At 37.1% G+C, this 13836-nt stretch overlaps 3 protein-coding genes across 3 annotated transcripts; 2 read left to right on the top strand and 1 right to left on the bottom strand.

The window, feature by feature from the left end:
* The first annotated feature begins 1393 nt into the window (after window positions 1-1393).
* LOC120126425 (UDP-glycosyltransferase 74E2-like) lies at window positions 1394-4443 on the top strand. The gene is made up of 2 exons (XM_039144629.1): window positions 1394-2060; window positions 3695-4443. Exons 1-2 carry the CDS (start codon window positions 1413-1415, stop codon window positions 4415-4417), a joined length of 1371 nt encoding a protein of 456 aa, XP_039000560.1. The 5' UTR covers window positions 1394-1412; the 3' UTR covers window positions 4418-4443.
* A 1226-nt stretch (window positions 4444-5669) lies between these two features.
* LOC120126413 lies at window positions 5670-7095 on the top strand. Its single transcript, XM_039144617.1, has 3 exons — window positions 5670-6056; window positions 6360-6518; window positions 6747-7095. Exons 1-3 carry the CDS (start codon window positions 5772-5774, stop codon window positions 6873-6875), a joined length of 573 nt encoding a protein of 190 aa, XP_039000548.1. The 5' UTR covers window positions 5670-5771; the 3' UTR covers window positions 6876-7095.
* Window positions 7096-7338: 243 nt separating this feature from the next.
* LOC120126414 (grpE protein homolog 2, mitochondrial-like) lies at window positions 7339-8673 on the bottom strand. Its single transcript, XM_039144618.1, has 4 exons — window positions 8584-8673; window positions 7958-8112; window positions 7522-7650; window positions 7339-7491 (listed from the first exon to the last, which is right to left on the bottom strand). The coding sequence occupies exons 2-4, from the start codon at window positions 7979-7981 to the stop codon at window positions 7378-7380; spliced, it is 267 nt and encodes an 88-aa protein (XP_039000549.1). The 5' UTR covers window positions 7982-8112; window positions 8584-8673; the 3' UTR covers window positions 7339-7377.
* Window positions 8674-13836: the final 5163 nt, after the last annotated feature.

Consider the following 13836-nt stretch of genomic DNA (forward strand, 5'->3'; position numbering starts at 1 on the left):
AGCTTTTTGCGAGATTTTTGAATTGAATATCAAGTAATTTATTTCGACTCATTAAGAACTTGTGTTAAACTCAAACTTGAATGAAATATTTATCAAATTTTAATAGAATTTATCTCAAATAACTCATGATATGTCTTTTTCAATAAGATCAAATGTTTTTTTTTTTAAATGGTAAAGCTATTTGTGTTCTTAAATTCTTTGTTACTGGCCAAAGAAAGAGAGAGAAATAGGAAAGCTCATATCATTCGATTGCGTTGCCATTGCACCTGTCAACTCTTGAACAAAAATCAATGCAGAACAGTTGGGTAAACATTAATGACATGATAATATCATAAAATAAAATGCAGACAAAATTCTCTTTCATTTTCTTACATGGAGACTATTTTTTCTGGATTTTGCACGGTATCCGCTTTAATTAAATTAGGAATATGTATAAATTTAATAGATAGTGGGTAGGTATGGATATAAAAAATTATATTTATCGTAGATAGTGAATAGATGATGAATTTAAAATTTTATTCAATCTGCATCCGTCAACATCACATCAATCAGTTCACTAATTACTCATTGTATAAATTTTATACAATTATAAATTTAGGTATAATTTCAGAGACTAATTTATATATCTTAAAATTTTATAGTATATGACTTATAATTTAACCAAATATTAGGGTATAATTTTTTTAAAGTCAATTTTCTATCTTTAGAATCAATTTTTCTTTATTAAACTAGTGATCGTCACCTCCGTTCGTACTTTTCTTTTTTGTCGCCGTCTTCTTTTGTAAGTTTTTCTTTGCTCGTTCTCTTGTATGTTTTGCTTCATGTTTGTTATGTTTTGCTTTTTAATGTACATATTTGTTTTATGTTTTGTTGCTTATGCAATTTGTAAGGTTGTTGTCAGATGGCATGGGCGGGTACAAATAGGTACGAGATGGGTGGTGGGTATCCAATTAGATAATGTGTGTGGGGATAGATTTAATAATATACTCGTGTGAGTGAGTATATATTTAAAAAATTTATCCGTCGTGAGTGGTGAGTAGGTTCTAGGTACAAAAATATTAAGTGGGTATGAGGATAGAAGAAGAGGTATCTGTACCCGTTCCGCCTGTTTGTCATCCCTTCATATAGTTTTATATTTTATTATGTTAAGATTTCAATAAAGAATCATTGTTAAAAATGTAATTATGAAAAAGTTATTTTATAATGTTTTATATATACTTGAAACAATTAAATTATTTGGAAATTGAATATTACTCTCCCTGTAACTTAAGTTAGGTTCGGTTTTTTTGACCACTTAACATCCGAGGGGTAAAGTGAAGGAATTTTCCACGGCGACTCAGTTTAAAAGGCAATTCGAAGTTCAAGCATCTTCCCTTGCTTGTCCCACTCAAAATCTAACAGGGTGTGAAGAGATGCAAAACCAGAGAGGCCATGCTCATGTCTTGGTGGTCACCTACCCTGCACAAGGCCACATCAATCCTCTCCTCCAGTTCGCTAAACGTTTAACCTCCAAAGGAGTGAAGACCACCGTAGCCACCACCCCTTACACCATCGACTCCGTCAACGTAGACACTGCGATAGCCGTGGAGCCAATCTCTGATGGCTTCGATGAAGGAGGGTTCAACCAAGCTCCAACTCTAGAAGCCTACTTGGACTCCTTCAAAACTGCCGGCTCTAAAACTTTGGCAGAGCTGATAATTAAGCTCAACAACTCCGGGACGCCCGTCTGTTGTGTTGTGTATGATTCGTTGCTTTCTTGGGCTCTCGGTGTAGCCAAGGGATTCGGCATCCCTGCGGCTATAATGTTGACGAACTCGGCTACGGTGTGCTCGTTTTATTGGCAAATCGATCGAGGAGGCTTGACTTTGCCTGTGGAACAAGAAACCTTAGCAGCCCCGATGGTGCCTGGCTTGCCGTCCCTCGACATCGCTGATCTGCCGAGTTTTCTTGCCCAGCCGACGAATCAATCTGCTTATTTAGCACTGATCTTGGACAAACTTGGCACCCTGGATGAAAATGATTGGGTTTTCTGTAACTCCTTTGATGACCTCGAAAGTGCGGTAATTAACTAGATCCTCTTGTTAATCTTAAATTTCTTTCTTTTAGGGTAAAACATGCATTTAGTACATAAATTATTATTTTTAATTCGTTTTAATACCTAAATTTTCATTTTTTTTTCAAAATCATTACTAATATTTAGTTTTTGTTTCACTGTTAAAAACTTAACACGTTTAGTACCTAAAATATTAGTTTTTGTCTGTTTTAACACCTAAACTTTTAACTTTTTTAAACTTAACGTTAAATTTTGAACATGGATACTAAAATGAAACAAAAACTAAATTTTAGGTATGATTTTTAAAAATTTAAAAATTTAAGTACTAAAACGAATTAAAACTGATAATTTAGATATTAAACATATAATTTTTCATTCTTTTTAATTGTTAAATATTTTCTTGATTGTCCTTTTAAGTGTTTTAAGTTTTTACTACGTGAAAGACGTTAAAATAAAGGGTAAAGAACGAAAATTATCCTTTGATTATAGAATATTGTTTTATTAAACATTCTACTATTAAAAGGTACAAAATGATCTTTTAACTATGAAGTGTTACTTTATTGAGTTCCTCAACTATTAAAAGTTACAAAATAATCACCTGATCATTCAGTATGTTACAAACTCGTCTTTTTACGTTAAAAAATGGACTATATTCTGAATTGAACGTTAACATGTTGACTATGATATGATAAAATTATTGAACGTTAACATGTTGACTATGATATGATAAAATTTACTCTCAAACTCTCAAACGACTATCAGATCACAGTCATCATGTTAGCATCCAGCTTAAACAACTACTAATTTTTAACAAAAAATGACAAGTCTGAAACATCATGAATAGTCGGTTGATCATTTTGTAATTTTTAATAGTTGAGGGGCTTAACAAAGTAACATTCCATAGTCGAAGGATCATTTTTTAATTTTTAATAGTCGATTGAGTTAATAAAACAATATCATATATTCGATCTCAAATTATTATTTAGTCCTAATCCTTTGCCGTCGTCACCAACCTCAAACATTCGTCCACCCGTCGCCGGATCCCAATTTCGTCCAATTCTATGCCTAATATACCTTCTCCGATTCTATGCTTATCTGAAAATAATTTTTCCTTTAATTGCAAGAGAAGAATTCCTTTCGAAGCCAAATAGTCCTTTCTTAGGGCAAGGAATCGAGTGCATTAAAGCCAAGGGAAAGCAGCCCTCCCTTGGCAACTCGTCACCGGAGACGATAAAGGGGAAAGACAATTAGAGGGAAAGTGATTAAGGATGAGAGCCCTGAGATTTTGGTATTGGGAATTTAGGGATTTAAGGCTATGTAAAAGGATGAACATTCAATGGAGATGTGTTCTGTTAATATAAGAGAAATTTTAAGTTATTTTAATAAAATTAAAAAAAGTGTATATGACCTTCGCATATTATATTTTGAATGACGAATTTTTTTATGACGATTAATTGTTAAACATTTTAAAAAATATATTAATCAATTATTTTGATCCGGAAAAATTTTAGACAAAAAAAAAACATGAGATATAATTTACATTAAGCCTTTAATTAACGACTGGTAATTCTGAATTCTATTTACAAGATCATCAAGTTCATTTTTCTCATTATCTTGGCTGCTTGTTTTCCTTTGATAAAGCTTGTCGAGGCTCTGGCGGCGGAGTGGCCCGTGGTAACGATCGGTCCCATGGTGCCATCATTCTACTTGGATCGTCGAATCGAAGGAGATACAAGCTATGGGGCTAGCCTGTGGAACCATGGTAACGATCAGTGCCTCAAATGGCTGGACTCAAAGCCATTAAAGTCGGTGGTGTATGTATCATTTGGAAGCATGGCTTGCATTTCAACCGATCAATTTCAGGAAGTAGCGTGGGGCTTGAAAGCAAGCAATATGCCCTTCTTGTGGGTAGCAAAGGAATTCAAAGACCACCGGTTGCTCGAGCTCGTTGACTCGATCGGAGAAACAGGGCTAATTGTTACATGGTGCAACCAACTAGAGGTGTTGGCTCACCAAGCAGTGGGCTGCTTCGTTACGCATTGCGGATGGAACTCGACTCTGGAAGGTCTGAGCCTAGGCGTCCCGATGGTGGGTGTGCCTCAGTGGAGTGACCAGCCGACTAATGCCAAGTTCATAGCGGATGTATGGAAGGTAGGTGTGAGAGCTAAACGAGACGGCGGGATCGTCACGAGGGAAGAACTCGGGAAGTGTTTAACGGAAGTGATGTCCGGAGAAAGAAGCGGAGAGATTAAGAGTAACGCATCGAGGTGGAGGGAGCTTGCTAAAGAGGCTGTTAGTGCAGGTGGGAGCTCAGATAAGAACATTGAGGAGTTTATTGCAAAGCTGCCAAATCCTCAAGTGTAAGTGCTAAAGAGAAGAAAGCATGGTTCTATCATTTGATAATTACCACGCGATCCTTCATCTCTTCGGTGCACATCACTAATATTTATTAATAAAAGATGTCCTCTACGACAACATTTAAGCTTGTTTCAATCTTAATGGAAGAACGATTGTAATAATATACATGAATTGAGTGAGTCAATAACCTTACAAAGTTGGACTAGAATTGCAGCAAATAAATTGATCTCAACCCTTATTGAAAGACCACTGGATCAGCACTCAAACTGTGAGTTCATTACAGAACATATGATACCGAGGAGTGTTGGAGTTAGAGTTGAGCAAAACTTGACTCGAAAAATCGATTTTTTTTTTACTCGAATTGACTTCGAAATGCAATTTCATAAACTTGACTTGACTCGAAAAAATTTCAAGTTCAAATCGAGTTGTAAAACACAACTCGAATAACTCAAAATTTTTAGTAATTATTGGATTTATTTTCAAGTTTGAGTTGAGTCTTTGGACTTTGTATGATATATGTATATCACATATGAAAAAAATACGAAGAAACATATTTGTATTATATATATAGTTATAGAAAGTCACTTAAATTGAAATCAAATAATATTATAATATTTACAATTAAATTTATACAGAAACTCGAAAAATCAACTCGACTAAAAAAAATTCAAATCAAATCCGAGTTATAAAATAAGACTTATCAACTCGAATAACTTAAAATTTTTTGACTCTACTCGATCGAACGCTCACCTCTAATTGGAGTTTCTGAATTTGGCGGGAAAAAGAAGAGAGTTGATTAAGAGGGCAATTCAATTATTCAATGGTCTTTCTTGGACATTGCTATTGAATTGGGGACTTGGGTTTTTGAAAGAAATGAAAATTGAGTTTCTGGGAACAAAAAGATGGGTGTTTTGGTTTAAACTGGGGAGCTCTTTGGAATTAACACAGACCTCCATTGTTAGCTGCTCTGTGTAAAGCTTGAAGCTTTTGGCTGTTGAAGATCAAGTCCTGGACTTCGTTGTGTGGATATTTTGATAGTATTACTTTCAATGAAGTGAACGGCGTTTTCATTAATTAAAAATTAAATCTTTAAAACCATCTTATGTTGGTTTAATTGCGCAACGCTTTAGACTTTATTAATTATTATTACCGCCTCAAGAAAAACGACCGAACTAAACCGACGCCGTTCTCGTACAAAAGTTTGATTCATCATAAATCTCTGTTTTGTCTGTTTTTAATTACAGAAACCGAACCCAACATCTACAACTGTACAAAACGAACTTAAACCCTTCTGCTTTCACTCTAAAAAATCTCCTTTTTTTCATCTCTGTGGGTTACAGCGGTTGATAATCATCTCGAAATGGAAGGAGTAGGCTCCGCCAGGCTCGGCCGAGCTTCAGCTCGTTACGGTGGTTCGACGGCGGTTTTCAGTGGTCCGGTGAGGAAGTGGAGGAAGAAGTGGGTTCACGTGTCGCCTTCATCCACCGCTAAACACTCTCAGCCCAACGGGAACGGTTCCGCAGCTTCCAGCATCCTACTCTGCAGGTGGACCCCACTTTCCTTTGCTGAATCCGGCTCCTCCGCGGTCGACGGCGAGGGCGAGGAGCAGCAGCAGCCCCCAAAGCGAAAGTTCCGCTATACCCCTGTAAGTGTTTAAATAAACGTACAAGTATACACGTATGTGTCCTTGTGTAAGGCTTTGTATCCCTTTTCTTTTGGTTTTGGCTAGGGTTTTTGCTCAATATTATTTTTCTTCTCGTAGTTTTGGTTAATTTGGAACTAAACCATCACCTGTTTGCCCAGTTTGTCATGGATCAAGAAATCAAGCATGAGACTCAATTTCCAATATAGTTTAAATATGGGTTTTCCTTTCATTAGTTTGTTTATCTTGTTCGAATATATTTACTTTTATTTTGTTAAAAATGGTTGTTGATTGCCACTTTTGCAGGTTGTTATGATAGAGGAAGAGCGGAAAAAGGCGGCTGCGAAACAGGTTGAAGATGAAGCTAAGGCAGATGATAATAAGACCGAGCAATCCCCAGATTTGCAGTCGTCTAAGACTGGTAATGAGCTGAACATGAATGATATTTTAAAGAACGAAATTCAGGTAACCTAAGCTCTATTCAAACTATCTTACTTGCATTTGGAAGTAAATAACTGCAGTAGGACCCCTTCAAAGAAGAATAAGAAGGGCATTGTTAAATATTTGAAACTTCGAGGTCATCCGATGATGGTTTGCCCCATGCTTGGTTGATATGTTCAAAGAAATTACAGACATCATCTAGCTCAAAGTTGAAGACTGGATGAAAATAAGATTTTTCTGCTTTTCTTGTAGGGTTCGAACACGAGTAATCTGGACCTAGGTTTGTGCTTGAAAGGCCATGATGGCAGCCGTAATTCTGTTGGCGAGAGCGTCGGTCAAGGGAAGGCAGCAAGCTCGATGGGATTTTGGTCATTTGGTTGACATGTAATCAGTTAAAAGGGAACAGGGTTCATGTGCCCAAAAGAATCCACTAATTTGGACACTCCATAGTAATAATGGATCATACATCGTAGTAGAGATAGTAGTAGGTATATACTTGCATATGCTTGATCGTAGTAGTGATAGTAGTTCGTATGTACTTACATATGCTCAATCGAATAATAATGTGAGGTGTACATTCGAGCTATAACAGTCGTTTGAACCGTATCAAACTTTGTTATTGCAGTTATTATACATAGAATAGACCATGTGGATTATGCTTTAAGATGGCAATATAACCTAAAAGCTTAGCGCCTTAGCCCTCTTGTGGCATCTTCTATTGAATATTGAAACAATAAATTTATGTGCAATAGTGTAGATGGAGAAAAGGAAGTTTTCAAAGATGAATCTTAACATGAAAAGTGAAAACTTCATCATGCAAGTAATTCTAGTCACAGAGACAGTTTTTGAAAGTTTGCAAGGGCAACCCTGCCTAGATTTGTCATCATGCATCAGAGCCATTGTTACTTTTGTTATTCTCAGCTGCATCGTTATCCAACGCTTCGAGTAACTCCAACCTCAGCTGGTCGAATACCTGATCATACAGCATGTATCCTGCCTGTAATAAAATTGAATTAGAGAACGATACCTTCAACACATGAGCGACCGTGCCTGGAGGCTTAGAATTATCTGGCACATGGAATACTGCATTGTTCACGTTTAGATCAAATGGTTTGTTTCTAGGATTGAATTTTTCGACTCCAAACTTTCTAAATACCTGAAAGCAAAACATTTATAGCTGGTTTGTAACCATTTCAATATGATGCAGAACAGATGCAGAGATCAAACATTGTCAAGAGTGACAAAAGAGAAAAATTGCGAAATTTACTAAGCATATGACCGCGTACAACTTCTCAGATGAAGCTGCAATAGTTCAAGTAATGTTTGTTTTGCTAATTTTGCCCCTCTACTAAGGAACAAATATTAGAGGTCCGGAACTCAAACAACTCGGCTTCATTAGAACTCCAATACCATAGGAAGCTTAAAAACAAACTACCGACTTTTGGCAAAAGTCATAAAATTACCTCTCCGAGCTGTTTCTCCATCATTTCAACTCCTAGGAGTGTCTCAAGGAGAGGTACAGCTCCGGCGGTGTCTTCGGATCCATCGATCTTAGAGAAACTGCCTTTAACATGTGCAGAACCCCTTCCTAAATGGTCTACAACATATAGGTATTGTTCTGCAACACATTGAGAAATGATTACCATCACTTTCATAGATCCCAAATGCAACTGAAATCAAGTGGTATTGAGTCACAACGATACCTGTATATCAAATTTCTTTCAGTCACAATGATACCTTAAAACTAAACAAGACATTGATCAAATGTGTACAATTTATAAATCACTAATGTAATAAATAACTGCACCCCAAGGCAATTAGTAAAATTTTCTCCTTTGGCATGTTTGATTCATTTCAATAACAAAACTTAAATAATTTACTCCCAAGTGCTAGACTTTTACACAGTTAAAGCATAAAAATTAAATTAAAAGGCAGCAAAATCAATCAAGAAAACCAGAGAATTCCAACATGATAAAACAGAAATATACAATAAACCCAGATCTAAGAATATGTCATCAAAATTGAACTGATTTAAAAAAAAACTATCAAGATTTTATTAATATCCTTCATTTGTGAAAATGACTGGTACCTTGCTACGAGATTCACACACAAGAGGGTAAAAATGGGCGGAAAAGATTGGCGGTTGAAGCTTTCTTGGAGCAGAGAGAAGCAAGGAGCGAGCACCAACGCTCTTTGAGACGCGTGACAAAGCCCTGGTCACCAACATCAGTGCAGAAGAAGGATGAGGGCCTTAGAGGGTCAAAATTAGAAATAAAGAGTTGGGCATGGCAGGGGCTTTTAGAGAGAGCGGAACGGCGGAGGAGAGTAAAATTAGAGGGAAAGAACGGAGCGCCGTCAGCCTGAAGAAAGAGAAGTCAATTTAGGATAAATTGTGTATAAGGTCCTTTTATTGTGTTTCTTTTAGATTTAATCCTTTATTATAATTTGACTATCCAGAATTAGGGATGGGCATAGGTCGGGTTGGATCAGGTTTTTGGTCTACCCGACCTTACCCGAGAATAAGGAATCCTCCACCCGAGATCCTATCCTACCCAAACAAAACAAGATTTCATTTGATCCGAACTCGACTCAATATATAACTTAAAAATCCTACTGGGAATAATAATATTATTTTATTCAATAAAAATAGTGACTTAATTGAAAAAAATAATATATAGAAGGGTATTATTGTAATTATTTCTAAATATATATGGTAAAATTATATTTGTTTCGGGTCGGATCAGGTATTTTTCACCCTAAACTCGATCTCGACCCGACCAGAACATCATAATTTAAAAACCCGACCGACTCGAATCCAAATTTTTAAAAAAAAATTCAATCAAATCGGGCCAAGTCGGGTCGGATCGAAACCCGTCAAGTTTAAGTTTCATGCCCATCCCTATCCAGAAAATACTTCACCAGGTGCGAATCAGTTTTGAGGCTAATTTTTTTTAATTCATAAATAATTTAACATGCATTTTTGTTTAAGCATGTGATGACATAACACATACATTTTAATATTTTGTATAAAAATATAAAAAAACCAAAAATATAGTAATATTTATTTTAGAGAAAATAACCTCAGTTACCAAAAATCTCATATAATATACGATTTTAACCAACTTTTTCCGGATTTACCAAAATGACCAACAAAATCACAATGTGATCGCTAATTCGCAACGCGATCTCCATTATCGTAAATTCGCGTTGCATTTCGCGTTGCGATAGTTGAAAATCGCGTTGCGATGGTCTACAGTGTCGTTGCGCTTTTCCTAATTCGCAATGCGAATAAGTAAATCGCAACGCGAATTGGGAAAATCGCAATGCGATACTGACTATCGCAATGAGATACTTACTATCGCAATGCGATAATACAAAATCGCAACGAGATACTGACTTTCGCAACGCGATTCTGACTTTCGCAACGCGATAATACATAATCGCAATGCGATTTTCAAAGCGCCATTAGTATCCTGGCCAAGTATTTTATTTTTAAATTCCAAACACGAATATTAATATATTGGAACACTGAACCGTCCACAGTATATCCCGTAATCGCAACTCATAACCAAAAACCTAAAATCACAACTCAGTCCCATCTCCATCTCTCACTCTCTCACCCATCTCCGACGAAATCCGTCCCCATCTCCGACGAAATCCGTCTATCTCCATCTCTCAGAGCCACCCTCACAACCAGAAATGGAAAATCAACCAAATCAACCAACGAGGGTTAGTTTTTTTAATTATTTTCTTTTTGAAATTTTTGCATTATTATTAGGTTTTTCATATTGAAATTGATGATAAGTTTAATGGTAATTTCAATAATAGATTAACCATTTCACTTAGATTGCTTATTAAATCAACCGAGAATCGCAACGCGAAATGCAAATCGCAACGCGATTTTAGTTTCGCGTTTCGATTCTCTCGTTGCGATAGTCATTTTCGTGTTGTGATTTTCATTTTCAGAAACTATTCTTCTTCTGCAAATTGAAACTTGAATGAATTGCATTACTTCAACCAAAAAACAAAGACAAATACGAAATTCACAGTGTTGCAAATTTAAGTTTGAAGAATAAACTACTACTCTTTATGCTTATTATTGTTTTTGGTATATCTTCACAGTGTAGTTTTTGGTATATCTAACTTAGTATGTTTATTGTTTTTGTAGAACTTTTATTCGGCTCAATTGACCTTAAGAAATAAAGTCAGCCTGGCCAAAACAATTGCGTCGAAGCTTTCACCTGCACAAAGAAAAATGTTTGAGGATACATGCTTCGGGCCATGGCTGAAAGTACAACATCCCGGTGGAGATGCGATGTTGACACACCTGTTTCTTCAAACCATGACTAGCGATCTACCAGAGACTATACAACGTCGTGATGAAGATATATGGTTTGATTTTCCACCGGCGTATACGTGTTTTGGGTGGGAGGAGTTTTGCTTAATCATCGGTCTACGCTTCGGACACGATGATGTAGGTCGGTACACTAGACACATTACCCGCCCATCATGGCTATCCCGGGTTTTTCTTGAGCTGGAGAGGCCGAATCTACACGTAGAAGACCTGACAAGATTGTTGAATAAGAAAGATGGTTTTACTCGGATGGATGACGTCGACGTTGTCCGAGTATGCCTTCTAATTCTTTTGCATGCCGCTTTTTAGGCAGAGAGGCCAGACAACCTATTCCAAATGATCTAATCAAATTGGTAGAAGACCTAAATGCGTGGAACCTGTTTCCGTGGGGCTCGTATTTATGGAAAGCTACATGGAATAAGTTATCGTCTGCCTTGGATGATCGAAAAAGTTTGCATGGCGATGGTTCCAAATACACTTTGACAGGCTTTATTTGGGCCTTTAAGATAAGAATTTTTATATAATGTTTCCAAAATTATAAGTAATTATTTAACAATTACTAATGTTTGTTATTATATTGTTTGTAGATTTGGATATTTGAGGCCTTTCCTGCCATGAAGACATATGCAATAAAAACTTCAAATGATATTCCCAAGGCTATTTCCTGGAAGAGGAAACGGACCTTGCAATGGGAAGATTTACTACGGTATACGACAATAAATAATGTAAGTTAACATAAATACTACCATATGTTTATAAAAAAATTTATTACTAGTACACATTTAACTTTGTTTGAGCTTTTATATTGTTAGGAGGCCAACACTCCTCTACAGAGGCTGACACCCACGGAAGCTGAGCTTGCCACTGATTGGTGGCAAGCTAGTAAGTGTTTTTTTGATGGAACGGTTGATGAGCAGCCTCCACTTCGGGAGCCATCACCTCACCCAGAGCCATCATCTGATCGACCCGACTATACACCTCCACAACGACAGCCATCACCTATTCTGTCACATCATCGAGCCTCTTCTCCACCATCACCGCAAGATAGGCGACCGGTAAAGATGCCACGACGTTTATCTCCCTATTCTCCACCTCAACGGGATGAGTTAGGGGAGTTACGTGATGAGGTCAATGCCTTACGTGAGGAGGTCGGTACTTTACGCAAAGGCGATGGTGCATGGCGTATTGAGGTGTCTACATTACGCGGTGAGGTAGCCGCTCTACGTGAGATGGTAGCATCGTTGCAGAATGAGGTTCATACTCTACGCAACGAGGTAAGTTTAAGATTTTTCATACTCGTAATTCATTCGGTTGCTGCCAATACTGCTAAACTATTTTTGTTAGTATTTGTTTTTGGTTTTGTTTTTGTCTTTTGGTTAATGTAATGCAATCCATTCAAGTTTCAATTTGCAGAAGAAGAATAGTTTACTTTCGCAACATGAAAATGACTATCGCAACGCGGAAATGGCTATCGCAATGCGAAATGAAAATCGCAACGACAAAATCGCAATGCGAAATGAAAATCGCAACGACAAAATCGCAATGCGAAATGAAAGTCGCAATGCGATTTGTGTTTCGCGTTGCGATTTTGTCGTTACGATTTCATTTCGCATTGCGATTTTGTCGTTGCGATTTTCATTTCGCATTGCGATTTTTTCATTGCGATTTGCATTTCGCATTGCGATAGCCATTTCCGCGTTGTGATAGTCATTTTCGCGTTGCGATTTTAAGTTTCGTGTTGCGAAAGTAAACTATTCTTCTTCTGGAATGTTTATATATGTTGTCCTTTTAAATGTTTATATAAGTGATTACTTCTGGAATGTTATCTGAGTATTTTGTGAACTATGATAGAATAATGACTTGGGTGATTTGTCTTTGTTTAATATCATGTCTGTTTATTTACTGATTTATGTATTAATTTTTTTTAGCGGCCCGATAAGGTGGATGCTTTACGTCGGGTTTTCCTTGCACGACGGAGTTCACGCATCAGACGGCGTGGACGTGCTATTACGTCTCCGTTCACCACAATGGTGCGAAGACTCCGCAAGAAGAAGCCCGACTCACCTGTCATCCCTCAAGAGTCCCCTCCAATCATTCAAGAGGCCACTGTCATCGTTGAAGAGGTCCCTCCCACCATTCCAGAGCCCGATTCACATGGGGTAATATATCGAAGTATTGAGAAACCCCCACCAGTTCTGGACATGATGGATGAGAGTTGGCTCTCATATGAGTTACCGGCTAGTACCCTTCCGGTATCTGAAGTGGAGAGGAGACAACTACCGAAAACAATTGTGGATAATACCCTTTGGGCTAAGACCGCAGTTGATTTTTATCTACATGAGCGGAGCCAAGGGTGTTACACTGACATAAGCAAACTCAACGATGAAATGTTTTTGTTGCTTGATCGGTCTTGGTGGGGTGTGCTATTAGGGGTTGAAGACAGTGGCTATTTCGATGGGGAGGTAAGTCTTATATTTGACTTATATATGATTTTGATTAATTTTTTTAAAAATTAATGTAATTCACTAATATATGTCTTTTTTTTATAAAACAGCATATCGATGCGTGGGTGTCACGTCTTCTAATAATAAGGAAGCTTAGGAAAAATAAAAAAAAATTCGCGATATACAATAATGCCGGCAGCTTTTCACGCAGTTCACTTGAAGAATCAACGAGATGAATCATTTTCGTTCGGCAACGGACAAGCTAAATTTATCCTGCATGGTGGGAGGTCGATAAGGTTAGTGTTTATTTTTTAAATTTTTTAAAGGTGTTCATAAATAAGTGCGCAAATAAATGAATTATTACTTATGATTGCAGGTGTTTATCCCTGTTTTGGAACGTCGTCATTGGCTTCTCGTCCAACTTCAGCTCCCATCCCTGAAGATAATAGTATATGATAGCATGATAAATTACATATCACTGTCTGATTTGAGAGATATTATCAAGGGATAGAGCTTTCATTTGGCTAAATTCTTGGATGGGATT

The sequence above is a fragment of the Hibiscus syriacus genome, unplaced genomic scaffold, assembly GCF_006381635.1.
Source record: "Hibiscus syriacus cultivar Baekdansim isolate YM2019G1 unplaced genomic scaffold, ASM638163v2 tig00110458_pilon, whole genome shotgun sequence".
NCBI lineage: Eukaryota > Viridiplantae > Streptophyta > Magnoliopsida > Malvales > Malvaceae > Hibiscus > Hibiscus syriacus.

Excerpts from the sequence above, each read along its gene's own strand:
- LOC120126413 (XM_039144617.1), top strand. The coding sequence starts at position 5,772 with ATGGAAGGAGTAGGCTCCGCCAGGCTCGGCCGAGCTTCAGCTCGTTAC. Across the intron at positions 6,057-6,359 it reads GAAAGTTCCGCTATACCCCT|GTTGTTATGATAGAGGAAGA; the intron begins GTAAGTGTTTAA and ends CCACTTTTGCAG. Across the intron at positions 6,519-6,746 it reads TTTTAAAGAACGAAATTCAG|GGTTCGAACACGAGTAATCT; the intron begins GTAACCTAAGCT and ends CTTTTCTTGTAG.
- LOC120126425 (XM_039144629.1), top strand. The coding sequence starts at position 1,413 with ATGCAAAACCAGAGAGGCCATGCTCATGTCTTGGTGGTCACCTACCCT. Across the intron at positions 2,061-3,694 it reads TTGATGACCTCGAAAGTGCG|CTTGTCGAGGCTCTGGCGGC; the intron begins GTAATTAACTAG and ends CCTTTGATAAAG.
- LOC120126414 (XM_039144618.1), bottom strand. The coding sequence starts at position 7,981 with ATGATGGAGAAACAGCTCGGAGAG. Across the intron at positions 7,651-7,957 it reads TGGAGAAACAGCTCGGAGAG|GTATTTAGAAAGTTTGGAGT; the intron begins GTAATTTTATGA and ends TTTTGCTTTCAG. Across the intron at positions 7,492-7,521 it reads CGGTCGCTCATGTGTTGAAG|GCAGGATACATGCTGTATGA; the intron begins GTATCGTTCTCT and ends ATTTTATTACAG.